At 40.8% G+C, this 26,026-nt stretch overlaps 3 protein-coding genes across 3 annotated transcripts; 1 reads left to right on the forward strand and 2 right to left on the reverse strand.

The window, feature by feature from the left end:
- Positions 1–797: 797 nt before the first annotated feature.
- calr (calreticulin) lies at positions 798–4,769 on the reverse strand (the record flags this gene model as incomplete). Its single annotated transcript, XM_080860581.1, has 9 exons — positions 4,556–4,769; positions 3,952–4,053; positions 3,438–3,641; positions 3,008–3,102; positions 2,358–2,567; positions 1,988–2,101; positions 1,516–1,659; positions 1,185–1,277; positions 798–1,010 (listed from the first exon to the last, which is right to left on the reverse strand). Exons 1-9 carry the CDS (start codon positions 4,647–4,649, stop codon positions 798–800), a joined length of 1,269 nt encoding a protein of 422 aa, XP_080716707.1. The 5' UTR covers positions 4,650–4,769.
- Positions 4,770–6,446: 1,677 nt separating this feature from the next.
- Positions 6,447–9,388, reverse strand: tor3a (torsin family 3, member A; the record flags this gene model as incomplete). The annotated part of the gene is made up of 6 exons (XM_080833079.1): positions 6,447–6,714; positions 7,086–7,210; positions 7,472–7,647; positions 8,263–8,528; positions 8,780–8,902; positions 9,223–9,388. 6 exons carry the CDS (start codon positions 9,386–9,388, stop codon positions 6,467–6,469), a joined length of 1,104 nt encoding a protein of 367 aa, XP_080689205.1. The 3' UTR covers positions 6,447–6,466.
- A 6,012-nt stretch (positions 9,389–15,400) lies between these two features.
- On the forward strand, positions 15,401–16,273 carry LOC308361041 (cold-inducible RNA-binding protein B-like). Its single transcript, XM_080833287.1, has one exon. The coding sequence runs from the start codon at positions 15,442–15,444 to the stop codon at positions 15,859–15,861; it is 420 nt and encodes a 139-aa protein (XP_080689413.1). The 5' UTR covers positions 15,401–15,441; the 3' UTR covers positions 15,862–16,273.
- The last annotated feature ends 9,753 nt before the right edge of the window (positions 16,274–26,026 follow it).

Here is a 26,026-nt window from a genome sequence, read left to right on the forward strand (position 1 = left end):
TTGAAACGCAGATCTTCATTTAAACTACAAGGAAGTGACACATGAATTGTGTGAAGTGTTCTCTCTGGTTACCTAGACTACACCAGGCCAAGAGATTATCCTTTTTTTGCAGTTTGAGTAAAAAACATGACTTATAACAATAATTATGTTATAGATTTATAACAATAATTGTTATAAAAGTTGTGATGTATGCTTGCAGATGACACTATAGCCACAGGCTAGCTAACATAATAAGCTAGGATCAGAAGATTAACACATGTGAGAACAATGAGGTATAAGTAGTGTCTGAGAATCTGAATCCATTAGCTAGCGTCATGTTTCATTTTAATAGATGTAAGAGCAAAAACCAATGATGTCCTTTCTGTAAATGCAGACACCCCTGAATGAGACAGAATATTCTTAATTAGTTTAAAATGTCATCAAGGAGTTTTGATTTGGCCTCTAAATCCTCTACTCCTCTTGTCCCTGCCTCAAACCAATGTCCCACCTGTTTTTAATCAGATGATCATTGTGTTAAATTCCATGATTGACCAAATGAGTTATTTTTAAAGTTACATATATTTAAATATAATTTGCTGAAAACAAAACAAAACAAAAACAAACAATATTTAACAAAATAAAACAACCAGTAGAACAAAACCCAACGAGCCAACGCAAGCCCATGTCCTCCCCAAAAAAGGCCGTCCTTAGTAAAAGGAATGTCCAGCACAGTGTGGTCCTCTGCCGTACCCATCCCCCCCTCCCACCACCCCTCACCCCTCGGTGGGCCTCCCTCTCCCCCAGTCCCTGGGCCCCCTCTATAGCTCATCCTTCAGTTGAGAGTCTGTGTCTTCCTCTTTGTCCTCCTCCTCTTCTTCTTCATCCTCCTCTTCTTCCTCCTCCTCCTCTTCCTTCTCGTCTTCCTCTTCCTCCTCCTCATCCTTGGTTTCCTCCTTCCTCTTCTCCTCCTCCTCCTCACGCTTCTTCCTTTCCTCCTCCTCCTGGCTCTCTTTCATCTTTTTCTCAGGGCCCTGTTATGGAAGGAGTCAAATATTTGTAAACACATAAACTCAAGAGAATCTAGAGTTACAGGGGACATTATAAATCCTGGTCATAGCAATAGTTCACTTTTAGAAACGTCTTCTTATATTGTATCTCCAATACTTTAGCTAAACAAAAATTCTACTCCATGTCCTCAGGCTTACCTTGGTTGCCCCCCATGTCTCATCTCCAACTTCCTCTGCCAGCTTTGGGTCGTTGGTGATGAGGAAGTTGTCAAAGATGGTGCCAGACTTGACCTATGAGGTGAAGGGGGAAACAAAAGACCATTGGTTGACTTGTAAATCAAACAAAAGTCATTGCAGAGCTTATCTTTTCCCATCGAGCTTGCCTTGCCTTTGTTAGCTTTGTGAGATTAGCATTAACCTGTGTATAGCGTCCTTATCAATCCCAATCTAAGAACTAGCATCCGGTCACCATCTCCTTATGACCCACTTTGTGTGATAAATGTAGTGTCTGGGACCCAAATGACCTTACCTGCCACAGGTCAAGTCCAAGCACTCCAAAGCTGTCATACTTGTAGATCTCAGAGTCAGGGATGTACTCAGGGTTGTCCATCTCGGGGTGGACCCATTTTCCCTTGAAGGCAGGGTTATCAATCTGTTTGGGCTTCCACTCACCCTGTTAAGCAAAAAAACAAGCAAACGGGAAACAAAAGAAATTAAGATAAGGTCTCTGTCAGATTTGGATGATCACAACAGCAAACAAAACAAACCTTTTGTTTGCTTCCAATCTCACATTCTGGGTGTGCTGCTCACAAACAGAACCTGGCTGGAACTTTTAGAGGTTGATAATTCAATTTCAGCGCTGAACTTCACTGCATGGCGTAGTGCAGTTACTGAATACCCAGTGATTAAACCACAAACAACATTACAGCTATACACTGAACCTTAGAATCAAAACGGAAATTAGAATTAAAACAAAGAAAACAGAATGATGCCACACCCACCTTGTACTCAGGGTTGGTGATCATGGGGGGTTCCCACTCGCCATCCATCTCGTCATCCCAGTCGTCAGGTTTCTTGGCATCAGGGTCCGGGATGTTCTCAGCCTTGTCCCAGTCCTGTGCCAGGGTAGGACGAAATAATACAAACAAACAAAAAAAAACTTACACCAAACATCCTTCACAATGGAACTGATGACGAAGAAACCTACAATTCAGTCAACATGATGAGCAGTCAGTTGGAGGTATATTTACAGCCAAGGAGTGTGTGTGTGTGTGTGTGTGTGTGTGTGTGTGTGAGAGAGAGAGAGAGAGAGCGCAAGTGAGCAATAGTGATCATAATAAGAGAGGTCAGATCCTCTGAAGGGTAACTGACCTCAGGCTTGGCGTCATCGGGATCATCAACCTTCTCCCGCTCATCCCAGTCCTCTGGCTTTTTGGCCTCGGGGTCCTTAATCTTTTTGGCTGGCAGGAGGTCCCAGTCGTCCTCCAGGCTGCCTGACTCCACTTTCTTGTTGTCGATCTTCACCTCGTAGGTGTTGTCTGGGTTGACAACCAGAGTGTACAGGTGGGTGTACTCATCATCCTAGAGAAAGGTGTCAGAGGAAAACTTGGCATTGGAGAGGTGTTTGATAACTGGGTGTGTGAGTTTTAGAGTTGTTTCTCCGGAGACAGAATTAGCTCACTGGTAACTTCATGAACAGATTAAAGCCTTCAAGCTGTTCTTTGTAATGAAGGGGGAAAGGCTATTCACATTGCACTTGCTTTTGCTAAGCTTACTGTTACTGAATCAAAATAATGACAGAAAAGACTATGGCCTTTTGGGATGTACAAACAGACGGACAGACACAGTAATCAAAAGGCTGTGATACCGAGGTAAAGCACTGTCTTGATGATAAAGTGTTTACTGATACCCTCCCCCTTTTCCCCACAAAACTGTTCTTCAAGTCAACGCTTGTGCAATCTTGCTAAAGAGCTGCAAATGTTTTTGCGGTCAAGACGGCATCTGCCTGTAAGAAGTCTCACCTTGCATCTGATGTCTTTGTTGATCAAGTGGTTCTTGCCCTTGTAGTTAAAGATCACATGGACCTTCTTAGTCCCAGGGCCACAGATGTCAGGTCCTAAAGGTGTTTCAGGATGAAACATTAATTTCACACACAATTGTAGAGCACAATTGTAGAGCTCAGGGATTTTTGAGAACTAAACTACTTATGAGGTCAAGTCTTAAGGTCCTGCAAGTGGAAATACAATTACGGTGCAAATATTAGTATAATTTCTGAAATGGTTTAAGGATGATGCTTAAATATATAAAATAATACATGCCATCTTAACATACCTAAACTAGTCACACTGCTAAGAAATATAGTACTTCCAATCATTAGCCAAGATCCACACCTCCATTTATGAAGTCACACTATTCACGTCAGTTTGGAAAGAAACAAGTGCAGACATTTACCAAACATGATGTTGTACTCGGAGTCTCCGTGCATGCTGTCCTGTTTCAGGGCGGATGGGAAGAGTTTGATATAGCCCCCACCACAGTCGATGTTCTGCTCGTGCTTCACCGTGAACTGGATAACCAGTGGCTGACCCTTGTTGCTGAAGTCCTCAAAGCGGGTCGAGAGGGAGTAGAAACGGGCATCCTGGCTGGACTGAAGGCCTTTAAGGGCAAAATGAGTTAGTCGACAACTATTTGAATTAAACTGTACAGTTGACCCTGTCACAGTTGACACAAGACGGTCTTGGCTTAGGCGTAGTGATCCATACACTATTTGGCTTGACTGTGCCACTATGGTGTGGCAGCAAGAATTATGTGATGACCAGTCTTGTCATCTTATGTTAAGACAGTTGGACAATTGTCAAATTATTGAAATGTAGATGTATCAGACTGAAATGAAACGATTAAATATTCCTATTCATCGCTTTCCGTAGAATACCATCCCGGTCCTGATTGTCAGAAACAAACTCACCTTTATCCTTCTCCGAGTCACCATAGAATTTTCCAGCAGACAGCACAAACTTCCCGTAGTCGGATTTGTGTTTGGACTCAGCCCATCGGCTCTGCCAGGCGTCTACAACAGACGAATATCATAGCTGATGGTTATTGAGTAAAAGCATGTCTTGGGCCTGCTCTAAAAACTAAAGGAGGACGTTATTTTAAGAGAAAGGGGGGCTTTGTGTGTCAACTGATACCATGTAGAAAAGATAAGGAACCAACTCCTAACTTGAATAGTGTTTATAGAGCAATACAAGGTTAAGCAAATGGTGTGTAGGCTATTTTACTGTACGATACACTGGTCTAACAGCGTTAATTTGTGGCAAGAAACCACACAACCAAATACATGAGACTGTACTGTAACCATACGAATAGGGCAGACAGGCTGACATTAGCTAAGCTAACATTAATGCAGTAAAGCTACATACAGCCGACTATAAGAAAAACACCAAGGAGACACTATAGCAAAGCAATTTGTTCAACATTTATATGCATCTCATCATAGGTAAACAACGGTGTTCAACTAGTATTTCGTTAACAGAGATGCTTAACGAAAAATAAAACATGCTACAACTTACCCCCATCGTCAAACTGTTCTCGGAAATACACAGATGATTCTGCAGCTATCAAAGCGGCAGAAATTACTGTGACCAGTAAGATTAACGTGGTCATGTTTACTCTGGGCTCTTTCTACGCAACGAGCAGTAGAAACAATGCAAATATTTTTATATAATCGGGCTCTGGCATGTATTACAAACACATGCACAGCTCCAAGCTTCTGATTTCCCTAGGCGTGAGTTGGAATAGCCTTCACTGTTCACATTAGCAAAGGCTCTCCTCTCCTCTCAGAACAGATGTCTGCTTCTCATTGGTCGACAGCTAGTGAATACACCGGCGCTTACTCTAGCCAATCACTGAGAAGTTGTTTGGACCAATGTTAGCCGACCACGCGTTTGGCTGACACATCACTATCGCATCACGTATAGGTCTATGATCCAATCCATCGCAGAGATTTGAGTTTACACACTCACTGGGTTTCAAAATCTATCGATGGACCAATACACTAACGCCATGCAAACGTGCCGCTCCATTGCTCCCAATCAAATGCGACCACAGGTAAGGGGTTTAAAAGAAAAGCACAATTTACAGCAACTTGACAATTCAACAGCCAGCCTTATTTATTTCCCCCACAATTCCCCTCCCAGTCCCCTTGACAAGTCACATGAAGACCAACACAATGGACATCACAGATATTTCAATGGTTCTCGATACAAGGCATACGAAATTATCCAATTGCTCAGAATTGGGTCTCATTTAGAGTCCACAGTCACATTTCAAATGCCCCCTTGCTAGCCAAAGTCATAAGAATATTATGCATTATTCTTATACTATTTGTTTTTTTTGTCATATAAATACCTACATTGAGGTAACAATGCTCTTTAGCATTAATGAAATAAATATTCCATCATGTTTAGAAATTGTACATTCCAGTAACACTTATCGTAAGCCTATTCCCCAACCATATAAAATACATCATGCAAGGTTTCAGGTTGTTACAGGGTGAAACTGACCTGCAGGGTTGAAGCTGCAACATGATTTTAATTGTGGTCATAAGTCCACTAGATAAAGTGTAATGAAATCATAAGAATGACAAGAATGCCAGCAATTCCTCCAAATACTGCTAAAAAGGACCCCAAATGCTTGCAATGACAAGAAAGTAAAACATGCACAAGCGTACAGTAAAAAAGCAACTACACAACAATTCATGGCTCAACTGACCTCTCAAGATGGAGAGAACAGTTAAACAAAAACAGTGGTCATTTAGGACACTTCCAATGATTTTCTAGAATACTGTAGCGCAGTGCTTTATGCTGACCTCCAGTGCATGGACATATCACAGGTCCCCTGCATTCAGGGATAGTATAATACATATTGGCACAAATTGAACAGTTCCACATAATAAAAAGAAGACATACAATGTTTACATGGAGATGTAACAGTGCTTATGTTCACTTAGCAGTTATAGTTCTTTATACAAAGAGTATACCATTTCAAATAACAGTTTATGTAAACAAAGTGGTGGCAAACTGCTTGGTTCAGCTCTCTCAAGATATCAGATATCAACACTTTGGAGCTTTAGAAAAAGAAACCGCATTGCACAGAATCTTGAGTTTGATAGTATAAAAAGATTAACATAAAAAGTAAAATGACCCTCAATTAAATATTAACCTCTCAAAATGCTTATGCCTAAAAGCCTACACGACATGTGAACAAACAGAAGTATTAAAATGAAGGCAAAGACAGTGTTACCAAAATAGTCCTGGTATTTGAACCACACTCCCCGTAGCTATGTTCATTGGCAGTGTGTAATCGGGGACTCACATGTCCAACCTGTATTGAGATCATTTTGTATTTCAATTGAGCATCTGTGAACTTCAAACCCAATACCTCAACGTAATGTTTCTTTTGGTTGCTTACGAGGTACTCAATCAGGGCAAAAAGAAATGGATTCTTTGGGGAATGGACTTGCAGCCCTGTGCAGAGAACAGTTTCTCCTCCTTGGGCACATACAGCATGGCCTTTGCCACTTCGTCCAGTGTGGCCTCTGTAGGTTGGATGCCTCGTGCGAGGTAGGCGTCCCGTGCACAGAATTTGACATGGCGGTACTCTAATGGCAGGAAGGGCACAAAGAAGTCAATCAGGTGGCCTGATAACAGTTCACTCTGAGCAAAACCCCCTGTAAAGAGAATAGGAAAATACTTAGTTTAGTTAGCAGGGTGCCAGCACAGTGCATTTAAAAACTAATATGTGATCTGGAATGCTATAGGTAATGCTGTATGGAGATCATTTTTAAACACAAATCAAAGAATTTGAGACTTTGTACATGTAAACTGAAAATTGTTGTCGGTATCTAATACAAGCATAAAGTGTCAGAAAACTCACAACACATCACTATACGGAAAAAACCCCACAATTAATCGATTTCACCCCTACCTTTAATAGCAGCTTGAGTAGTAATATTGCTGAGAACAGATATTTCAATGGTATGTCTTTGTTGGGAATATGCAGTTTACAATTTACTGGTACATTGAGACAGTTATTGATTACCTTGTGCCTCCATGGAATCCGCACGTAGACGGTGTTCAAGATCCTCCATGCCAATGTCTTCTCGGTTCTGGCCAGAGTGCCAAAAGTCCAGTGCCACTTCATTAATGGCTGCACCCCCGAGGTTACTATAAAACATGAGCAACATGTTTTATTACGCCAGAGTCTCTCAAGATGTTGAACAGAACAGGTCAAAGTGGTATAGCAACCACAGTGCAAATGTCTTGTATCTGTAATATTCTTATCACCCCATTTAAGGTTTTCACAAGAGACGTGAATGAGCATACACATAATCACAGTCTGCTTTGAATCACAAACTAACTGTATCTCTAAAGCCATTTTTTTCTGCTACACAGTATCAGACTAAACCACAGCAAAAACCAACCAACCTGAGGAAGAGAAATATGGCCCTCCTGTAGTTCACCCCGTCCACGTTGTCGTAATGATCCATGTATGGCTTGATGGCGTCGATGAGGCCTGGATGCAGCTTCTCTGCCTCGTCAAAGATGAAAAGTGTCTGAGGACACCGCAGCACCATGTCTCTGATTGCCTCTCGAAGCTGACCCTGATAGAAAAAGAACCTGCTTTTAGCACGAACACAGTGAGCGCTGCATGTAGGACAGAGTTTCAGAACAGACTTTTTGAAAATGGGTAAATTTGTCTTTTTTTATATATATATCTTTTATATCACCTAAAAGCAGTTAACAGTTAACCTTCCTTAATATATCATAACTTACTAAAATCACAATGAAAAATTAATTCAAAAACATATGATACAGTCATAAAAGTTAGTGGTTACGTTCCATTCTTTTTTTAAGTGCCCACCAGCATGCTCCCAGATCGAGGACAGGTTAGAGTCCATTCACAAATGAACATGGTATTTTGGATCAGGTGGATTTCTGCTCACAAAATGTTCTGTGATCTGTGATTTGTGACTTGTATTACGAGCACATTGTGTACCTGCACCATAGAGTTCCTGACCTGAGGCACACTGCCCATCCTGGTCACAGCCCACCCACCCCGATCCCTACCTCTCTGACCCTGGTTATTTGCTAGTAGACAATTCTGATGTCAACCACGTCACACACACACACACACACACACACACACACACACACACACACACACACACACACACACACACACACACACACCTGTAACCTTGCCAGCAAGTTCGTACCTTGTATACGTCCACGAGTCTGATGTGTGGAAAATGGAAGGGGGCGATGAACAGCCGCACACACTCGCTCTTCACCCCATCACGATAGAGGTTGTCTGCCACTATTCGGGCCACAAAGTTCTTCCCAGTACCAGACCAGCCATGGAAGGAGAGGGTGAGGGGCTTATTGGAGTCTGGGTTTTCGATGAAGCCCTGCACGGCTTTCAGAACCACTGCTTGGGCCAGGTGCTGCCCGTGAAGCTTTTGCTGTAGGTCTCTAGCCATTCCTGGACACAGTCACACACAAAGAAAATAAAAAATGATTAAAAAGCATATTATACAAACGATTACAGTATATGACAAAAAGAAAGCTATTTGACAATTTAAGGCACTAGTATAACAGCAGAAGCGCAAACTTTAAAACTGTATTATAAAGATATGTATGACAACTAAACCTAATTGTGAAAATAAAATCCCTGAGAGGACAGTTCAGGAGGGTTGTGGAAAACCACACACACACATTTTTGGATCTACTTACTTGTGATATTGTTTGTAATTCGACAGTCGCCTGACTCACAACACTGTCCCAGGCTACAATACCATTCACTCATCATACGAATATAATCCTGTGGAAATCCCGGCCACAGATCCCTTGCTGGGACTATGGAAGTGAAGTAGTACAGTATCTTACGTTAAAGGCATCAGGTAACTAACCATACGATATGCATTGCATGCAGCATTCAAAGCTATGGCTAAGATCTGACACTGTCTCAGTTGCAGTGAAAATACAAAATATCATCTGAAAAATATTCTAAGCATTAAGAGACTAGATGTTATTCATTTCATTCATTAAATTACAATGGACTGTGAAGTGATCGCAACCGGCGTAATTTGACATTTTTAAACACAATCAGCAAAAGCAATGCATTGTATTGTTACTTCACTGTTTTACGAACACTTCCATATTGTGGAACAAAATACCTTGTTGGGTAGCATCGTCTTGATTTGGCTGGCAATCCCCCTCCCAGATATTACAATATATGTAATTGAAATAGTAGCTAGAAGCGTTAGATATACTACCGAAATGAAAGAAGTCTGCCTTCACTGATAAAGCCCAGAATACGGGCAACACTCTAAAGAGAAACATTAGTGCTATAAAGGTGATCGCTTAATCGGAAAGGAGTCATGGAGGTTAGATAGTTTAAGCTGCCGTGAGAAAGCCCGTTCATACATTGCACCAACCTAGCTGACAAGAGCTCGGTTTATAGTAACATGAGGAAACGGTCGTTTCAGATTTACGTCATATCCGGCTGCTCAGGTAATGTTAAAGCCCCTTCCTGTGAATACAGCCACGCTTTTCCTAGATTGGTTGCGACTCCCATTGCATTACAAGAATCTCAAAGGAAAATCCCTTTATGCCCTAGCTATCTGCAACCTTGAGGGACCATTGGTACATTGCAGGAAAAGGCATAGAATATTACTCACGAGATTGGAAGCTAAAGAGAGTACTTCTGAGTTTGTTTGTTTATTTGATGGAGGGACAGTGTAGGCTACATTAATACACATTAAAATGTAAATGAACCCAATGCTGAGTGACTGCAGACGTTAAACTTCACTGTATGATTTGCCTGATTTAAAACCAGGCACTGACTGTTTTTAAGAGCCAAGTCTCATCAGTTGGCCCTTCATTTAATAGTCATTTCATATGCCATCATAACCTCAATTATCACAAACACAAGAGTAAGTTGAAATGTTTTTATTTCATTCAGTCTGGGAATTTCACAACAGAACGTCAAACATTCAGGCTGATGGCTCATCTTCAACTCCAACAATGTCCACAGCACCTGGCAATGAGAATAAATTGTTTAATACAACTTGCAATCCTTCCAGCACAGACCAGAGAAGTATAGCCAACCTCAGAAGAAAATGGAACGGAAGGGGTATAATCAGCAGGATCATTTGGCAGAATCTTTACATCACAGATTGGCATACAGAATAGAAAAGGCGCAATAACTGCTTACCTTGGGCTCAGTCTTCCAAAGCCACCAGGATCCTGTAACAGACAAGAGAACCATGGTTAGGTTGGTTAAACAGTTAGGCTCACCAAGGACCGTGTCTAGGGCAACTCAGTTTGAATAAATGTCCACATTTATAAATTCAGGTCAGACATTTGTTGAAGTCATCACCGACCCCAAAGACACTTTTCCTCTAGGACATAGTGTTCATACACACCTGCAACATGAATTTGGCAAGCGTGGAGATACCTCACACCAGAATTCAGACCCTGTAACAGATAAGAGAACTGGTTAGGTTGGTAAGACAGTCAGTCACCAACACCAGCACCAAAGGCAACTCAGTTTGAAGATTGTCAACATTTAATTCAAAGGCATTAGGGTTAAAGTCATCATAGAAACCCAGTCACATTTCCTCTAGGATAGTATTTCTACACACCTGCAACAAGAGGAAAGCAGCAAGGTGGAGAAACTACACACCAGGATGCAAACCTGTAACAGATAAGAGAACTATGGTTAGGTTAGTAAGACAGTTAGCCTCACCAAGGCCACAGTTGAGGGAAACTCAGTTAGAAGAATGTTCACATTTAATTCAAAAGACATTTGGTTAAGCATCACCGAACCCAAAAGACTCCTTTGCTCAAGGATATAGTGTTCAGACAAACCTTCCACATGAGGAAAACGGCAATGTTGAGATCTCACACCAGGATTCAGAGCAGACATCCTATGGAACGCTACATTAAATCTGAATACAGGCATCAAGTCCAGGCTGATGCTCATCTTCAAGTCCAACAATGTCCACAGCACCTGGCAATGAGAACATCGTTTAATACAACTTGCAATCCTTCCAGCACAGACCAGAGAAGTATAGCCAACCTCAGAAGAAAATGGAACGGAAGGGGTATAATCAGCTGGATCATTTGGCAGAATCTTTACATCACAGATTGGCATACAGAATACAAAGAGCAATAACTGTGCTTACCCTGAGCTCAATCTTCTAAAGCCTCTGGGACCCTGTAACAGATAAGAGAACCATGGTTAGATTAGTAAGACAGTTAGGCTCACCAAGGCCAGTGTCAAGGGCAACTCAGTTTAAAGATTGTTCACATTTATAAATTCAATAGGCATTAGGGTAAAAAGTCATCACAGAAACCCAGACACTTTTCCTATAGGAAATATGTGTGCAAACAAACCTGCAACATGAGGAAAACGGCAACGTGGAGATACGGTACACCCGGATTCAGACCCTATAACAGATAAGAGAACTATGGTTAGGTTAGTTCGACAGTTAGTCCCTCCAAGGCCAGCGTTGAGGGCATCTCAGTTTGAAGGTTGTTCACATTTGGAAATTCAATACTAAAGGCATTAGAAATTAAGTCATCACAGAAACCCAAAGACAAGTTCCCTCAAGATTGTTCATACAAACCTTTAACATGACGAAAACAGCAAGGTGGAGATACCACATACCAGGATTCAGACCCTGAAACAGATAAGAGAACAATGGTTAGGTTAGTTAGACAGTAAGTCCCTCAAACGCCAGCTTTGAGGGCATCTCAGTTTGAAAGTTTTCAACATTTAATTCAAAGGCATTAGGGTTAAAGTCATCACAGAAACCCAAAGACACAATTCCTCTAGGATAGTGATCATACAAACCTTTAACATGAGGAAAACGTCAAGGCGGAGATACCACACACCAGGATTCAGAGCCATCGCCCTATGGAACACAAAATACAATTAGAATCCAGGCATGGGGACAGGTACTCCAGTCATGTGCATGTGACCAGGTCAGACAGAGCTAATAACAAGACTTCATGGTAAAGTCAGTACGTGTTAAAGGAGCATCATACACAGTCTTGTAGGACTAGCTCCTGCAGTAGGTGAACTACTTAGGCTAGACCACAACCAAACAAAGGAGTAGTCCAACAGAAACACTTACTTCCTCATTCACAGCCCCTGGTCACCTCCCGTCAAGAGGGCGAATGGTGCAGGAACTGAAGACATGGCTGCTGTGAAAAATGAGTGGAACATTAGCAACCTTCAGTCCTCATCAGATGCAGCATCATTACAATGCAACCTGTTTCAGTTACTCAGATGTCCTCAAAAAGATCAGAGACCTGATTCGTATCATCCTATTCAGATTGCATGCATGAGAAGCTAGAGCAAGCTAGGCATTAGTTACCTGAGGCATCAAACACCAAAAGGCTCAGGGGGGCTTCATTCCAAGAGCTCCTTTACCAGGTCCTACACAAGAGACGACCACATTAGACTAACTTCAATCTAAAAACAGCAACATGCCACTAGCACAGCAATACATCAGCTAGGAGCGAAAGACAATGCTCTGAATCATCAAAGGACATCAGCTGAACTATGCAGTCATCACTGTATTGCTAAAAGAAGGACAACTGCATCAACTTAATACCAACCGTAAATGGCGATCCAGAGGCATCCATCAGAGGCTGCCTGCAAGAGAAACCAGGTCACAAGTCAGGTAGCGCCAGTAGCCACAGATTTGTTGTATTATTGTGCGGATACATCAGATAGGAGCGAAAGACAATGCTCTGAATCATCAAAGGACATCAGCTGAACTATGGAGTCATCACTGTATTGCTAAAAGATGCAGTAGACCACCACAACTCTTCTCACCTTACTCAGAAACCCATGGTGATCTCCTTAAACCAGTTGGGCATGCCATCAATCATGCAAGTAGCCCTTGTGAATCAGCGCTGCAACCTGTGAGGACAGATGTAGAAGATTTTAAGAATGGAACATGCAAAGACATACAAGCCACATACAGTGTGATGCCGTTCAGAAAAACGTTTTCCTTCACTCTTATTCAGAGAGATTCCCAATGTTTTTAAACAAAAGTCATCATATACAGCAACTCAAATGCACACACATTCAAAGAGAGATTGCTTACCAGTGTGACGCTGATGCCAATTTTGCACCTTCAGGAAAGGGGTTTAAAAAAAAAGTCAATGTTGAATTCATTTTAGATTTCTGATTGTATTAAAGAACTATCACTATGCCTCAGGTACACAAAGTGTGGTTGTATTATCGTCATTATTTTTCAAGAGTAGCAAATTAAAGTCATCATTGCAGCACAGCAAAATTATCTATGGGGGGAATAAGCTCAACATAACAGCATACCTTTATGTGAAGCACCCTGGACGTCCAGCTTTTGGCTGATGCCATCAAAAAGAAAAGAACCATTACTCAAGTGCAGGGAGATCCAAGTCACACATTTAAGAGAAGAAAACCTCAGAATCAAACATGCTCAGAAATCACTTCTGTCCACTACTCTTATACATGTACTCATCATAGGCCATGAGAATCAAACACTTGTTGTAACTAAGTCGTAACTCCTTACCAGCAGAGAAGTCCATCAGGCCAAACCAACGTCTTCATTCTGTGGGAAAAAGATAAACACGTCAGGTCGTTGTCCACCAAGAGATGGTTATACAACTTCGTTGACGCATGCGGCCCATGAAGGATCAGAGAAGTTGGCATTCATCAGGTTTAATCAGATGTCCCTACCAACATCATTTTCATCATATCAACCTATGTGGCGGCGGCAGTGGTACAGGAGGAAGAGAAGTCGTTTAGTGATCACAAGGTTGCTAGTTCGATTCCATGTCGAAGTGTTATTGAGCAAGACACTGAACCCCTAATTGTTGTACCCTTAAATAAGACGTTGCCGTCTGATAGGGTACGATTAAAGGTTGATCTTACAGGCTAAGGCTAAAGGCCCTTGCATGCGTCTAAAGGGAGCATGAATTGCTAGGTGCTTACGCGTTGCGTTGGGAGTGTTGCCAAGCAATTCACACCCAGAATAGTGTAGCGTAAAATGGCGCAAGTCTAGAAAAAGAGGCACGCAAGACGTAAAAAGTCGCGCAAGGGGCTTGCGCGGCCTCTTGCGCTTGCGACTCTGAGCATAAACCAAGCAGTACAGTCAGGCCGGGCTACGTCATGGCGCTCAGGACTATGTAGTTAAGAGAAAAGGTAAACGTATGAGGACACGTACCGATAGAGACAGTTAAAACAATAAATACTCCATTACACTTTAACGGAGGACCTTACTAATTAAAACTTCATTCTGAACGCCAGGTCTGCATGTCTTCATCGCTAAGCTAACTTTAAACATGCACAGGCCTACTTACACGTGGTAACGTAAATTGATTGAAAGCATGCCTTTAACTGAGCAAATATAGTTCATACACTTTAAAACACTGTCCAAAGCAGATGACAAACTTAAATTAATCCTTTAAAATGCAGGATGCAAACGAAATCAGTGTTAAAAAAGTTAATTGCGCAGATATTTCCTCACCACACTCACCTAGTCATTGTCGAGGAAAAATGAGAATGAACAGCGGGTCGAGTTGGACTTTATAGGGGTAAAGCGCATTGGCTTATGGGATAGATATAGCTGGTGGGAGTGTTGGCGTTGAAAAATGGAAACTGTCTTTGAACACCAGATGGCGATAATGTAAAATTCTTGCAGATTCTGAATACACGCATTGCAGTGATTGTTGCAGATCTCAGACAGCATTCCACTATAAGTACTATTCTACTCTATGTTCAGGCAACCAACCGGTCTCTGTTATTGTTTTATAAAGTTCACATATTTTTTTCTTTTCTTTACAGAGCAATGCAGCGTTTCACGCCCTCCCCACATATGCATACACGTTGTGGTGTCGTCATTGGAAAGCACATAGCTGTATTAGCAACAGGATTTTAAACTATGTAAATGGCATACAGTTATATTCACATTTTTGATTCACTAGGAATCTACAGTGACATACCCACACATGACAGTCATCTTGGCCAACGCCTTTAGGACGTAGTGTTTCCATAACAGTGGTAACAGACAGTGAATAGTCATATGACTTAGTAAAACTGTGGTAAAAAAAAGTCAGTGGAGTATTGTGCCATATAACTTCACAAAATTTTAAAATTAAAACAAAACGATCGTTTAAAAGTCAGGCAAATGAAAAAGAAAAGGTCCTAGTATAAGCCAATCAAACGAACCGTATTTTTCATTCCGATCAGATGACAGGTTTTAACCAACCAGAGACCGCAATTACTTACTCACTTCCGGTTTTACCACTGATAATAGCATCAATACCCATCCTTAACCGGGACATCACGCAGAACATTCCAGCTCGACAGCAGACGAGGTTAAGCAAACGAAATGTCTGACGAGGGAAAACTCTTCGTCGGTGGACTCAGCTTCGACACAACGGAGCAGTCACTTGAAGAAGCATTCTCCAAATATGGGGCCATCTCAAACGTCCACGTTGCTAGACACCGGGAAACCCAGGACCCGCGTGGTTTTGGTTTCGTCACATTCGAGAACCCGGAAGACGCGAAAGACGCAATGGATGGAATGAATGGACAGTCCGTGGACGGCAGACAGATCCGCGTGGACAAGGCCGGGAAGCCCGGTGGCGGTGGCGGAGGCGGTTACCGTGGTGGTGGCGGAGGATATGGAGGCGGAGGCGGCGGCAGAGGATATGGAGGCGGCGGCAGAGGATATGGCGGCGGCAGAGGTGGTGGTGGCGGCTACGGCCGGGACCGGGACCAGTCTGGCGGCTACAGTGACCGGTACTGAGATGGCTTTGACCGCTACGCAGTTGTCGACTAGATATCAGCCTGCTCCCTCTTCAACACCTCACAAAGATGCCATCCGCGCAAGAACCCAATTGTTCAAGTTCTATATTTCTTGTTTTCTTGGCGAGTTGCAAATCGCTTTTCTATGTTGAATTTACTTGCGTGCATCTTTGATTTGTGGGGAAACGCAAAAGAGGGGAACGTTACGTTTTTGAGAGTAAAGTCAAAAGCAAATCTGCCTCGCTTCAGTTTATTTGAGGCCAAATCTTTGTCTTTACCCAGTGGAATCAGGCAGCGTCGTGTAATAACCTCATGTCCCATGTCCTTCCGATTACTTTCCGAAACTTTTTTTATATGTATTGTAAAGGCTACTTTCTATGTCCATCTGAAGAATAAAGTATGAACATGTGAAACTGGTGTTCTGGTGTTTGTTCATAGCTTTAAAAAATGCCATGTGTTTAGCATTAGCATGAGTGGCTAAAGCTAGCGCATGCGGTACTTTGAAAGGGGGCCTATACGGATCCCGGGTAGAGCGTGCGGCGCATGTTGCCAGCTAGTTATGCAATGCTATTGCATCTTACCACCATTCTATACGACGCCTGTAAAAAAAACTAAATCTCTAGGCAACAAGCCAGCCAAAATGACTCAACAATTAAGCACATTTACAATTTCCAATATCAATACACCTTGCCGGTTAGCCTCTCCTTTATTTCATATTAGGCTGGTGGCCATATTTGTGACAATCAGATGATTTACCCATCATATTAAATGAAAAGCTCTTTGATATGAATTGCATAGGTTCAATGCATAGCCAACCACATCAACAATTCTCATGACACAAAGAGGAGTCAACTCATTGAGCTGCTTTAATATTATGTATCAATAAATGAAAGACAACAATGTTTATGAGCTAGGGCGAAATACAAAATGTTTGGATTGCTTGCAGGTGCTAGTGCGTGAAAGTGAAATGCATATGGCAAGGCCTCATTTTCATCTACAAGATGACATGAATGGAAGAGAAATGGCTTTTTTGAGAACATTTCATCAGAATAGAGGACACCTAATCCAAAATGTCAAGTCCATCCTCTCCTCTGCACAACTCGTGTTGATATTTGTGTTTGTGTGCTGCTGTAGCGAGCAAGTGAGAGCAAAACCCAGCAGTTTTTATCATTGGATCCAATTCCAATTATTAACAGCACTACTGCATCACATAGTTGCCTATATGTGCAAATACTTCTGAAGAAATTACCCATTCCAGAAGCCGATGATTCCTCAAAATGTTATATCCTACATGAACTCATATTTCAAGGCTTCTCTACCGAAGAGGGCACACCTCACCTCACCCTGCCTGTAGCTGCTCGCATTGAGTTTGAGTCACTTATGCTTGCTTACAGAGTGATCGCTGGTTCTGCTCCCACCTACTTAAATGTTGGTGTAAGGGCAAATGTCCCCCCCAGGATGCTGCTCTCGTCTAATGAGGGTCGTTTAGCCCTGCCGTCTGTGCAAGTACGGCAATCCAGAATATTGTCATTCTTAGTTCCATGTTGGTGGAACGAACTGCCTAGCACTACCAGGGCAGGGGCGTCCCTCTCTACCTATAAGAAGCTCTTGAAGAACCAACTCTTCAGAGAGCACCTCCCTTCCTAACTTGCACTTCTACTAGTACTTAACTTGAATTTACAGAAGTTACATTCCTGCACTTGTTTGTTTTCTATTTCTTAAGTTAAATAGTATTTATTGTTACACTAGTTCTCTATTGCTTGTAGTTTGACTGTTCTCTCCCTTGTAGTTGCTTTTTTCGACAGCGTATGCTAAATGACAAAATGTAAATATTCATATTCTGGTGTAGCCGTGCAGGATTATTTATAATCTGAATATATGGTGAACAATAGATCATGATGGATTTGACAATACTATTCTTACCGTAAACTCCACAGGTACTACTGATTGAATTTGGACACTCAAGCAGCATTCTATAAAAGTCTGCCACACTGAGGCAGTGAAGGATGTTATCCAATCAAATAAAGGAAAGAAAAAAAAAGCAAAATGCAAGAGAACAAACCGACAAACAAAACAATTTGTTTATGAAATCTAGCATAGTTTGTATCAATATGACAAAGTAGGTCCCGTCTGTCCTTCTTGCAGAAGCTGCCATATTTTTCAGGGCTGCTCTTCAGACCTTCATCATGAAATTTTTGAATGGACACAGGGAAAGAAACCAGGAGCCGAGAAATATTGATTGTTTGCCTCCTCAATTTATTTTAGAGTGAATGGAATGGTTTTGGATGTGTAGTTTTTCAAGTTCATGTTTTCAAAACATACTATATTGCCTGCAAGAAAGACCCCCCCCCCCCCCCCCCAAATAATAATAATAATATATTTCATATCACACCCTCCTCATGGAGCAGAGGAAACCATAGAGTAGGGTGGGGTTCTCCTTCACCCGTGAGACTGCGACTGTTGTTTGTGTTGCTTAAGGGCCTTGATTCAGTTTCGGGTCTCAAAGGTTTTCAGTTTATCTTGCTACTCTATCAGGTCACTCAAGGGTTTATTCTTAAAGGGGAGATTGAAAGCAAGTGGGGGGGATTGGCAAGAACTTGAGTTGCAAATTTTTTTCCATCTTCATCATCCATGTTACTTATATCGCTCTTTTGTTTTAATTTGTTAGATCTTCCCACGTCAAAAGGCCAGTCATTCATTCCAAAGCTCAGATGAGAAGTGGTTGGAAAAGAGTTGTTATTAAGACTCGAGTGTGTTGGTGGGGTGTCTTGAAGTGAGTTGGAGGTTGGGAGAGAGGAAGCTTGACCTCAATGCCGTGACGCCATCCTTTTCAGAAGAGGCTCGTCATATACCCAGCACTCTCCATCCTCATGAAACAGCTGTGGAGAGAGGAAACAAAACAATACTGATCAAACCAAAACCCCCAAATATATACAAACAAGACGGTGACCAAGGATACTAAAGAGGTGTTGAGTAAAAATGGCAAATACCTACACTTTATTTTATAACTGCGTAAGTGGTTTCTGATGTGTTGTTTTGAAGTTCATGTTTTCAAAACATACTATTTTGCCTGCAAAAAATATATATATACAAAAATAATATATTTTATAATTTATATGTTTATATATACATATACAGCTGTGGAAAAAATTAAGAGACCACTTCAAAATTATCAGTTTCTCTGGTTTTACTATTTAGTGGGATGTGTTGAAGTAAATTGAACATTTTTGTTTTATTCTATAAGCTACTGACAGCATTTCTACCGAATTTCAAATAAAAACATTGTCATTTGGAGCATTTATTTGCAGAAAAATGACAATTGGTCAAAATAGCAAAAAAGATGCAGTGTTGTCAGATCTCGAATAATGCAAAGAAAACAAGTTCATATTAATTTTTAAACAACACAATGCTTATGTTTTAACTTTTAACTTTGTCTTGAAATGCTCTCCATCAGTCTTTCACATTGCAGTTGGGTGACTTTATGCCCTTCCTTGCGCAAAAATTCAAGCAGCTCAATGTTCCCCGACACCGAGGAGTGGTTTTTCCAGCAGGACAATGCTTCATGACACACAGCCAGGTCAGTGAAGGTGTGGATGAAGGACCACCACATCATTGGCCAGCCCAATTCCCAGACCTGAATCCCATTAAAAACCTCTGGAATGTGATCAAGAGGAAGATGGATGGTCTGAAGCCATCAAACAAAGCCGAGCTGCTTGAATTTTTGCGCCAGGAGTGGCATAAAGTCACCCAACTGCAATGTGAAAAACTGGTGGAGAGCATGCCAAGACACATGCAAACTGTGAATCTTAAATCAAAGTTATTCCACCAAATATTGATTTCTGAACTCTAAGTTAAACATTAGTATTGTGTTGTTTAAAAATGAATATGAACTTATTTTCCTTGAATTAATCGAGATCTGAGAACAGTGCATCTTTTTTGCTATTTTGACCAATTGTCATTTGTCTGCAAATAAATGCTCTATATTTTTATTTGAAATTTGGTAGAAATGTTGTCAGTAGTTTATAGAATAAAACAAAACATTTCAATTTACTTTAACACATCCCAATAAATAGTAAAACCAGAGAAACTGATCATTTTGAAGTGGTCTCTTAATTTTTTCCGCGGCTGTATATAGTAGTATACAGCCGCGGAAAAAATTAAGAGACCACTTCAAAATTATCAGTTTCTCTGGTTTTACTATTTATTGGTATGTGTTAAAGTAAAATGTACATTTTATTTTTATTCTATAACCTACTGGCAACATTCCTACCAAATTTCAAATAAAAATATTGTCATTTAGATCATTTATTTGCAGAAAAATGACAATTGGTCAAAATAGCAAAAATGATGCAGTGTCTTCAGATCTCGAATAATGCAAAGAAAACAAGCTCATATTCATTTTTAAACTACACAATACTAATGCTTACACTTAGGAAGAGTTCAGAAATCAATATTTGGTGGAATAACCTTGATTTAAAATCACAACTTTCATGTGTCTTGGCATGCTCTCCACCAGTCTTTCACATTGCCGTTGGGTGACTTTATGCTACTCCTGGCGCAAGAATTCAAGCAGCTCGGCTTCTTTTCATGGCTTGTGACCATCCATCTTCCTCTTGATCACATTTCAGAGGTTTTTTATGGGATTCAGGTCTTGAAATTGGGCTGGCTATGACAGGGTCCTGATCTGGTGGTACTCCATCCACACCTTTACTGGCCTGGCTGTGTGGCATGGAGCATTGCCCTGCTGGAAAAAACACTTCTCAGAGTTGGGGAACATTGTCAGGGCAAAAGGAAGCAAGTTTTTCTTCCGGGACAACGTTGTACTTTGCCTGGCTAAGGTTTGTAAAAGACCATAAGGATTGAAAAAGCGGACTGGATGTTCTTCTAAGTTTGTCTTCTCTGATGAGTCCGATTTCACAGTAGGTGCAAGACTCTCTGGCTTGTAGGCCTCTCCAGGTCTCCGTCTAACCATCAGACGACCATGTGTTGGGCAAAACTGAAAATTGGACTCATCAGAGAAGACGAACTAGAAGACCCTCCAGTCCGCTTTTTTCAATCCTTATGGTCTTTTACAAACCTCAGCCAGGCAAAGTACAACGTTGTCCCGGAAGAAAAACTTGCTTCCTTTAGCTCTGACAATGTTCCCCAACTCTGAGAAGTGTTTTTTCCAGCAGGGCAATGCTCCATGCCACACAGCCAGGCCAGTAAAGGTGTGGATGGAGTACCACCAGATCAGGACCCTGTCATGGCCAGCCCAATTTCGAGACCTGAATCCCATAAAAAACCTCTGAAATGTGATCAAGAGGAAGATGGATGGTCACAAGCCATGAAAAGAAGCCGAGCTGCTTGAATTCTTGCGCCAGGAGTAGCATAAAGTCACCCAACGGCAATGTGAAAGACTGGTGGAGAGCATGCCAAGACACATGAAAGTTGTGATTTTAAATCAAGGTTATTCCACCAAATATTGATTTCTGAACTCTTCCTAAGTTAAAGCATTAGTATTGTGTAGTTTAAAAATGAATATGAGCTTGTTTTCTTTGCATTATTCGAGATCTGAAGACACTGCATCTTTTTTGCTATTTCGACCAATTGTCATTTTTCTGCAAATAAATGATCTAAATGACAATATTTTTATTTGAAATTTGGTAGGAATGTTGCCAGTAGGTTACAGAATAAAACAAAAATGTACATTTTACTTTAACACATACCAATAAATAGTAAAACCAGAGAAACTGATAATTTTGAAGTGGTCTCTTAATTTTTTCCGCGGCTGTATATTACATAACTTTAATTTCAGACCAGTTACTATGCGCCACTGTCAAGCTTATTTCTCAAAGCAAATAGATTTGTTTCATTAATTTGAAACCTTTTGGTAATCATTTCGATCACCAGGGCTTTGCAAACGCACGGTCACCCCTGGATTTAAGCGTAGGTTGGGGGACTTCCAGGAGCCCTAAATTAGACGACCTGAGGGGCCTGGCAGAGGAATAGGGGTTAAGAGGTCTTCGATATAGGAAGGGGCCTGCCCATTCAGGACACAAACAGGAGCATTTTCAAATCAACCCTGAATTGCACTGGAAGCCAGTGGAGATAGGCCAGGATAGGGCTAATATGGTCCCTTTTCCGAGTACCGTCAGGAGCCTGGCAGCGGCGCTTTGGACCTATTGTAGGCGGGACAGGGACAATGACTAATTCAAGTATACAAGGAATTGCAGTAGTCTAGCCTGGAGGATATGAAAGCGTGAGTGACCTTCTCAAGATCTTTGGGTGACAGGAAAGACTTTTATTTTGGCATTGGTGCGAAGTTGGAAGAAGCTGGCTTTTACTACGGCATTGACCTGTTTGTCAAATGTAAAGGCCGAATCGAATATCACACCAAATTTTTGACTTGGGGCTTGACCAGAGTAGAGAGATTGCCTAGGCTGCTGGTGGTCAGTTTGATGGAGTCAGGGGTGCCGAATAATATAATACGTTTTTCTCTAATGCTTAAGCACGATTTTGATAAAAGGGGCCCGGTTTTGCAAAACACTACACACAATTAGCACAACCACTCACACAATTAGCAAAACACCTCAGATCCTTTGCATAATGAAACACTCTTGTAAAAACTATACACTTATTTATCAAAACCATATTTTGTTACCATATAAAACTCACACGTTGCATATGACTTCATTCTGTTTGTACCCGTTACACACTGCTGTCGCAAACCTGAAACATTTTTAGCACTTCTACTTCTCAGTGATCAGAGTAAGTGAAGTACACAGAGGAAGTGCAAATATACAATAAACGCACTAAACACTACACAAGACCAATGCTGCAGACTGATCTCTCCATATACCCAAATCAGTCAACATGGAGAATCACAACAAAACATGTCCCACTTTTCATATTACTATTACAGTTTTTCCCAATCGTTTTCTGGCATTTAGCGAATCATGGGTCAACTTCATCTAATGCTCACATCTTCTTTGCACAGCAAGAGTCTTCTCTGGCAAATGGGTTTACCATTTCTCATTGCTTTCACGCAAATTTCTTTGAGTGTCAATACACTTTTCAAAACAGTTTACACACTTCTCAGAGAAAGACACAAAACCTAATTGAATAACCATGTCAACACATTGAAGACACTTAGTAGCAGCCTACTGGCACTGCTCTCTATATTCTAAATATCGTCAACACCTGTGTGAACTCTCTGTGCAAAACTAATCAAGCAGTTCTCAACCTCTAAAAAAGGGTCAATAGATTGAAGTTGATACCAAGCATGTATCGAATAGGCCACCACCAACAACCTTAGGATGAGGACAAGGAAGAGGTTGTGGTAGAGGTAGAGGGGCCCCTGTCAGGGGATGTGGCATTTGTGTAAGATGCTCAAATGAAATTAGGGCAAGAGTCATTGATCCATAATGAATCATGATCTCTCCATGAGAGAGGCTGGCCAAAGGGTTCTTTCAAACCTGAGCTGTCATACTGTGGCATCAATTGTTTGTATGTTCAGCAATGACAATGACACTTTGCTGGCCTTCACAGTCAATATAATGTATTGTGTTTCACTGTATTTGCACTCTTGGCAACAACCATTTCTATAATTTTGTAAAGTATGTTGTCACAATACAATGTATACTGTAGTTTCACTAAAGTTGTTTACAACATATACGGTCGAATTCTGATTACTTTATGTATATTTACAGTATTTACAGCCTATTGCACTATTTTTTACAGAATCAACACACTGGCCCACACTGGTGGCAGGGGGAGATTATTCACTGCAGAACAGAGTTGACCTTTTCACTTTATAATGAAACCTGTCATTTTGACGTACAGAATATACATGTAATGTGGAAAAAGGACTGCAATACTGTAAATATTTTTGTGTCAGAATCTTTGCCATTTTGTGCAGAGTAAAACAAATGTTACGTAATCAATGGTGTTGACAGGTCCTTTTTGAGAATATATATGATATAGTGTTTAGCAATGCAAAAACAGAACTACAAAATTTTACTGTATACAAATTTCAGATTTCGAATATTTTCTGACAGTATATTCCCTAAGTAAGAGTGCTCAGTACAAAACCCAAATTGTAGTACGTTGTCAGTGGTAAAATAGTCAATACTGTGAGGGTGTTGCACAAAAGTTGAAGTGATGGTTTCATAGGTTGATATTGAAAGCTGTATTTTGAGTTTTGCTATCAATTGTTAAATAAATGAGAAAACATACATTTTCAATTGAGCACAAATTGTAGGTTTTGAAGGAAATGTTTGATTTTGATGGGTGTGTGATACGTTTTTGAGAAGGTAGTGTCATTCTACAAACATCATACAGTGTTTTGGTAATTTCAGCTTCTGTTACGGGCTGTGTGTGAGCTGTTTTGAAAACGTAAACAGTGAATGAAATAATTCGGCAAAACGATTGAGAAAAACTGTAAAGTGCATAACACTGTAAGCTCAGCAAATATCAGAAAAACGTAAAATTCTGTATTCAGTACAGGTTACAAATACAGTAAAAAAACGAGAATTTGAACCTGATGTCTTTTCAGGATACGTACCAGTTTTGACTGAGAGACCGGATGGTCATTATTGAAAATGGCATGGTCACCGATAATGTTGGCTTGAATTTCTCTGAGCCTGATAGCATTACAGTTTTTCTCGATTCCTTTGGCACATATTTCCATTCACAGTTTACTTTTTCAAAACAGCTCACACACAGCCTTTTACAGAAGACGAAATGACCAAAACACAACATGATGTTTGTAGAATGACACCATCTTCTCAAAACTTGTCACACACCCATCAAAACCAACATTTACAACAAAACCTACAATTTGTAGTACAAAGTTTTTCTCATTTATTGAACAATGGCTACAACAATTGAAACTACAGCTATCAATGTCAACCTCTGCAACCATCACTTCATTTTTTGTGCAGCACCCTCACAGTGTTTATGGTTTTACCAACATACCAACATACTACAATTTGGGTTTTGTACTGAGAACTTTTACTTAGGGAATATACTGTCAGAGTGTTTGATATCTGGAAATTTGTATACAGTAAAATATTGTAGTTCTGTTTTTGTATTGCTAAATACTGTAAAAGATATTCTAAATAAGGACCTGTCATCACCATTAATTGACATTCATTCTACTGTATACAAAATGGCAAAGATTCTGAAACAAAAATATCTACAGATGCCCTGTGCTGCAGGAGCATCTCCTTTGATGATTTTGCTTCATTTAAATATTATGCCTTACACACAAAAACTTGGAACTTATGACACAATGACAACCTGTTACTCATGTGCTATCTCCCTAAACCAATTCTCTTGAACTATAAACACTTCATCAATGCCAAATCTGATTGTGTTCAGACAGAACACACTGCCATTCAAATGGCAAAACTTCCATTTCCAAGGCTGTTGCGCAATTTGGAAACAAAGCTTTAGCAAAATAAGGGCCACAGGTGAGGAGAAGGAAGAGGAAGAGCAAGAAGGAGAGCCATTATCTCTGAATCGGGCCACTGTGATCGACCATGTGGTCAACCGTGGTTTGACCATGCAGGAGGCTGGCCAGAGGGTTCAACCAAACATAAGCCGCTTATCAGGTGCATCCATTCTTCGGACATTCAGAAGAGAGAATAGGTAAGACACACTACTATGACAGGAAAACACTAGTTTGAATGCCTTATCAGGTATTTTACATTGTACTGTATTTGTATATTTTGCAGAACTGAATGATTACCCTGGCGTGGTGGGAGGGAGTGTGTCTTGACGGCTGAACAGGAGACTGCAATAGTCTATATATGGTTCTGGAAAATAATGCCATAACAATCAAACAAATACAAAGTGTTGTTGACTATACTGGCCTATTTTCTATTGTTTCTTCTGTGCAAATCATTTACACATTTGCTGTGACTGCACTTTAAAAAAAAAAAAACTATATCTGTTGTATATATTTGTGTTTTGTTTAAATTTTTTTTTTTTTTTAAAACAGGAGTAAAAATACAGTAACACTGAACATGAAAAGGCATAATGCTCCTTCATAATAGTGTTTTCCAATAAGCACATCAGTGTTCAATGATGGCTAAGAAATGCCTTCTCATATGATGGTCTGTGTGTGTCAATTGAATACAAAATACCATTTTGAGGAGACAACATTGTTTTGAAGGCAATGA

Source organism: Sprattus sprattus, assembly GCF_963457725.1.
Source record: "Sprattus sprattus genome assembly, chromosome: 2".
In the NCBI taxonomy this organism is placed as follows: Eukaryota; Metazoa; Chordata; class Actinopteri; order Clupeiformes; family Clupeidae; genus Sprattus; species Sprattus sprattus.

Bases quoted from the DNA above. Each gene is read 5' to 3' on its own strand.
- LOC308361041 (XM_080833287.1), top strand. From the start codon at position 15,442: ATGTCTGACGAGGGAAAACTCTTCGTCGGTGGACTCAGCTTCGACACA.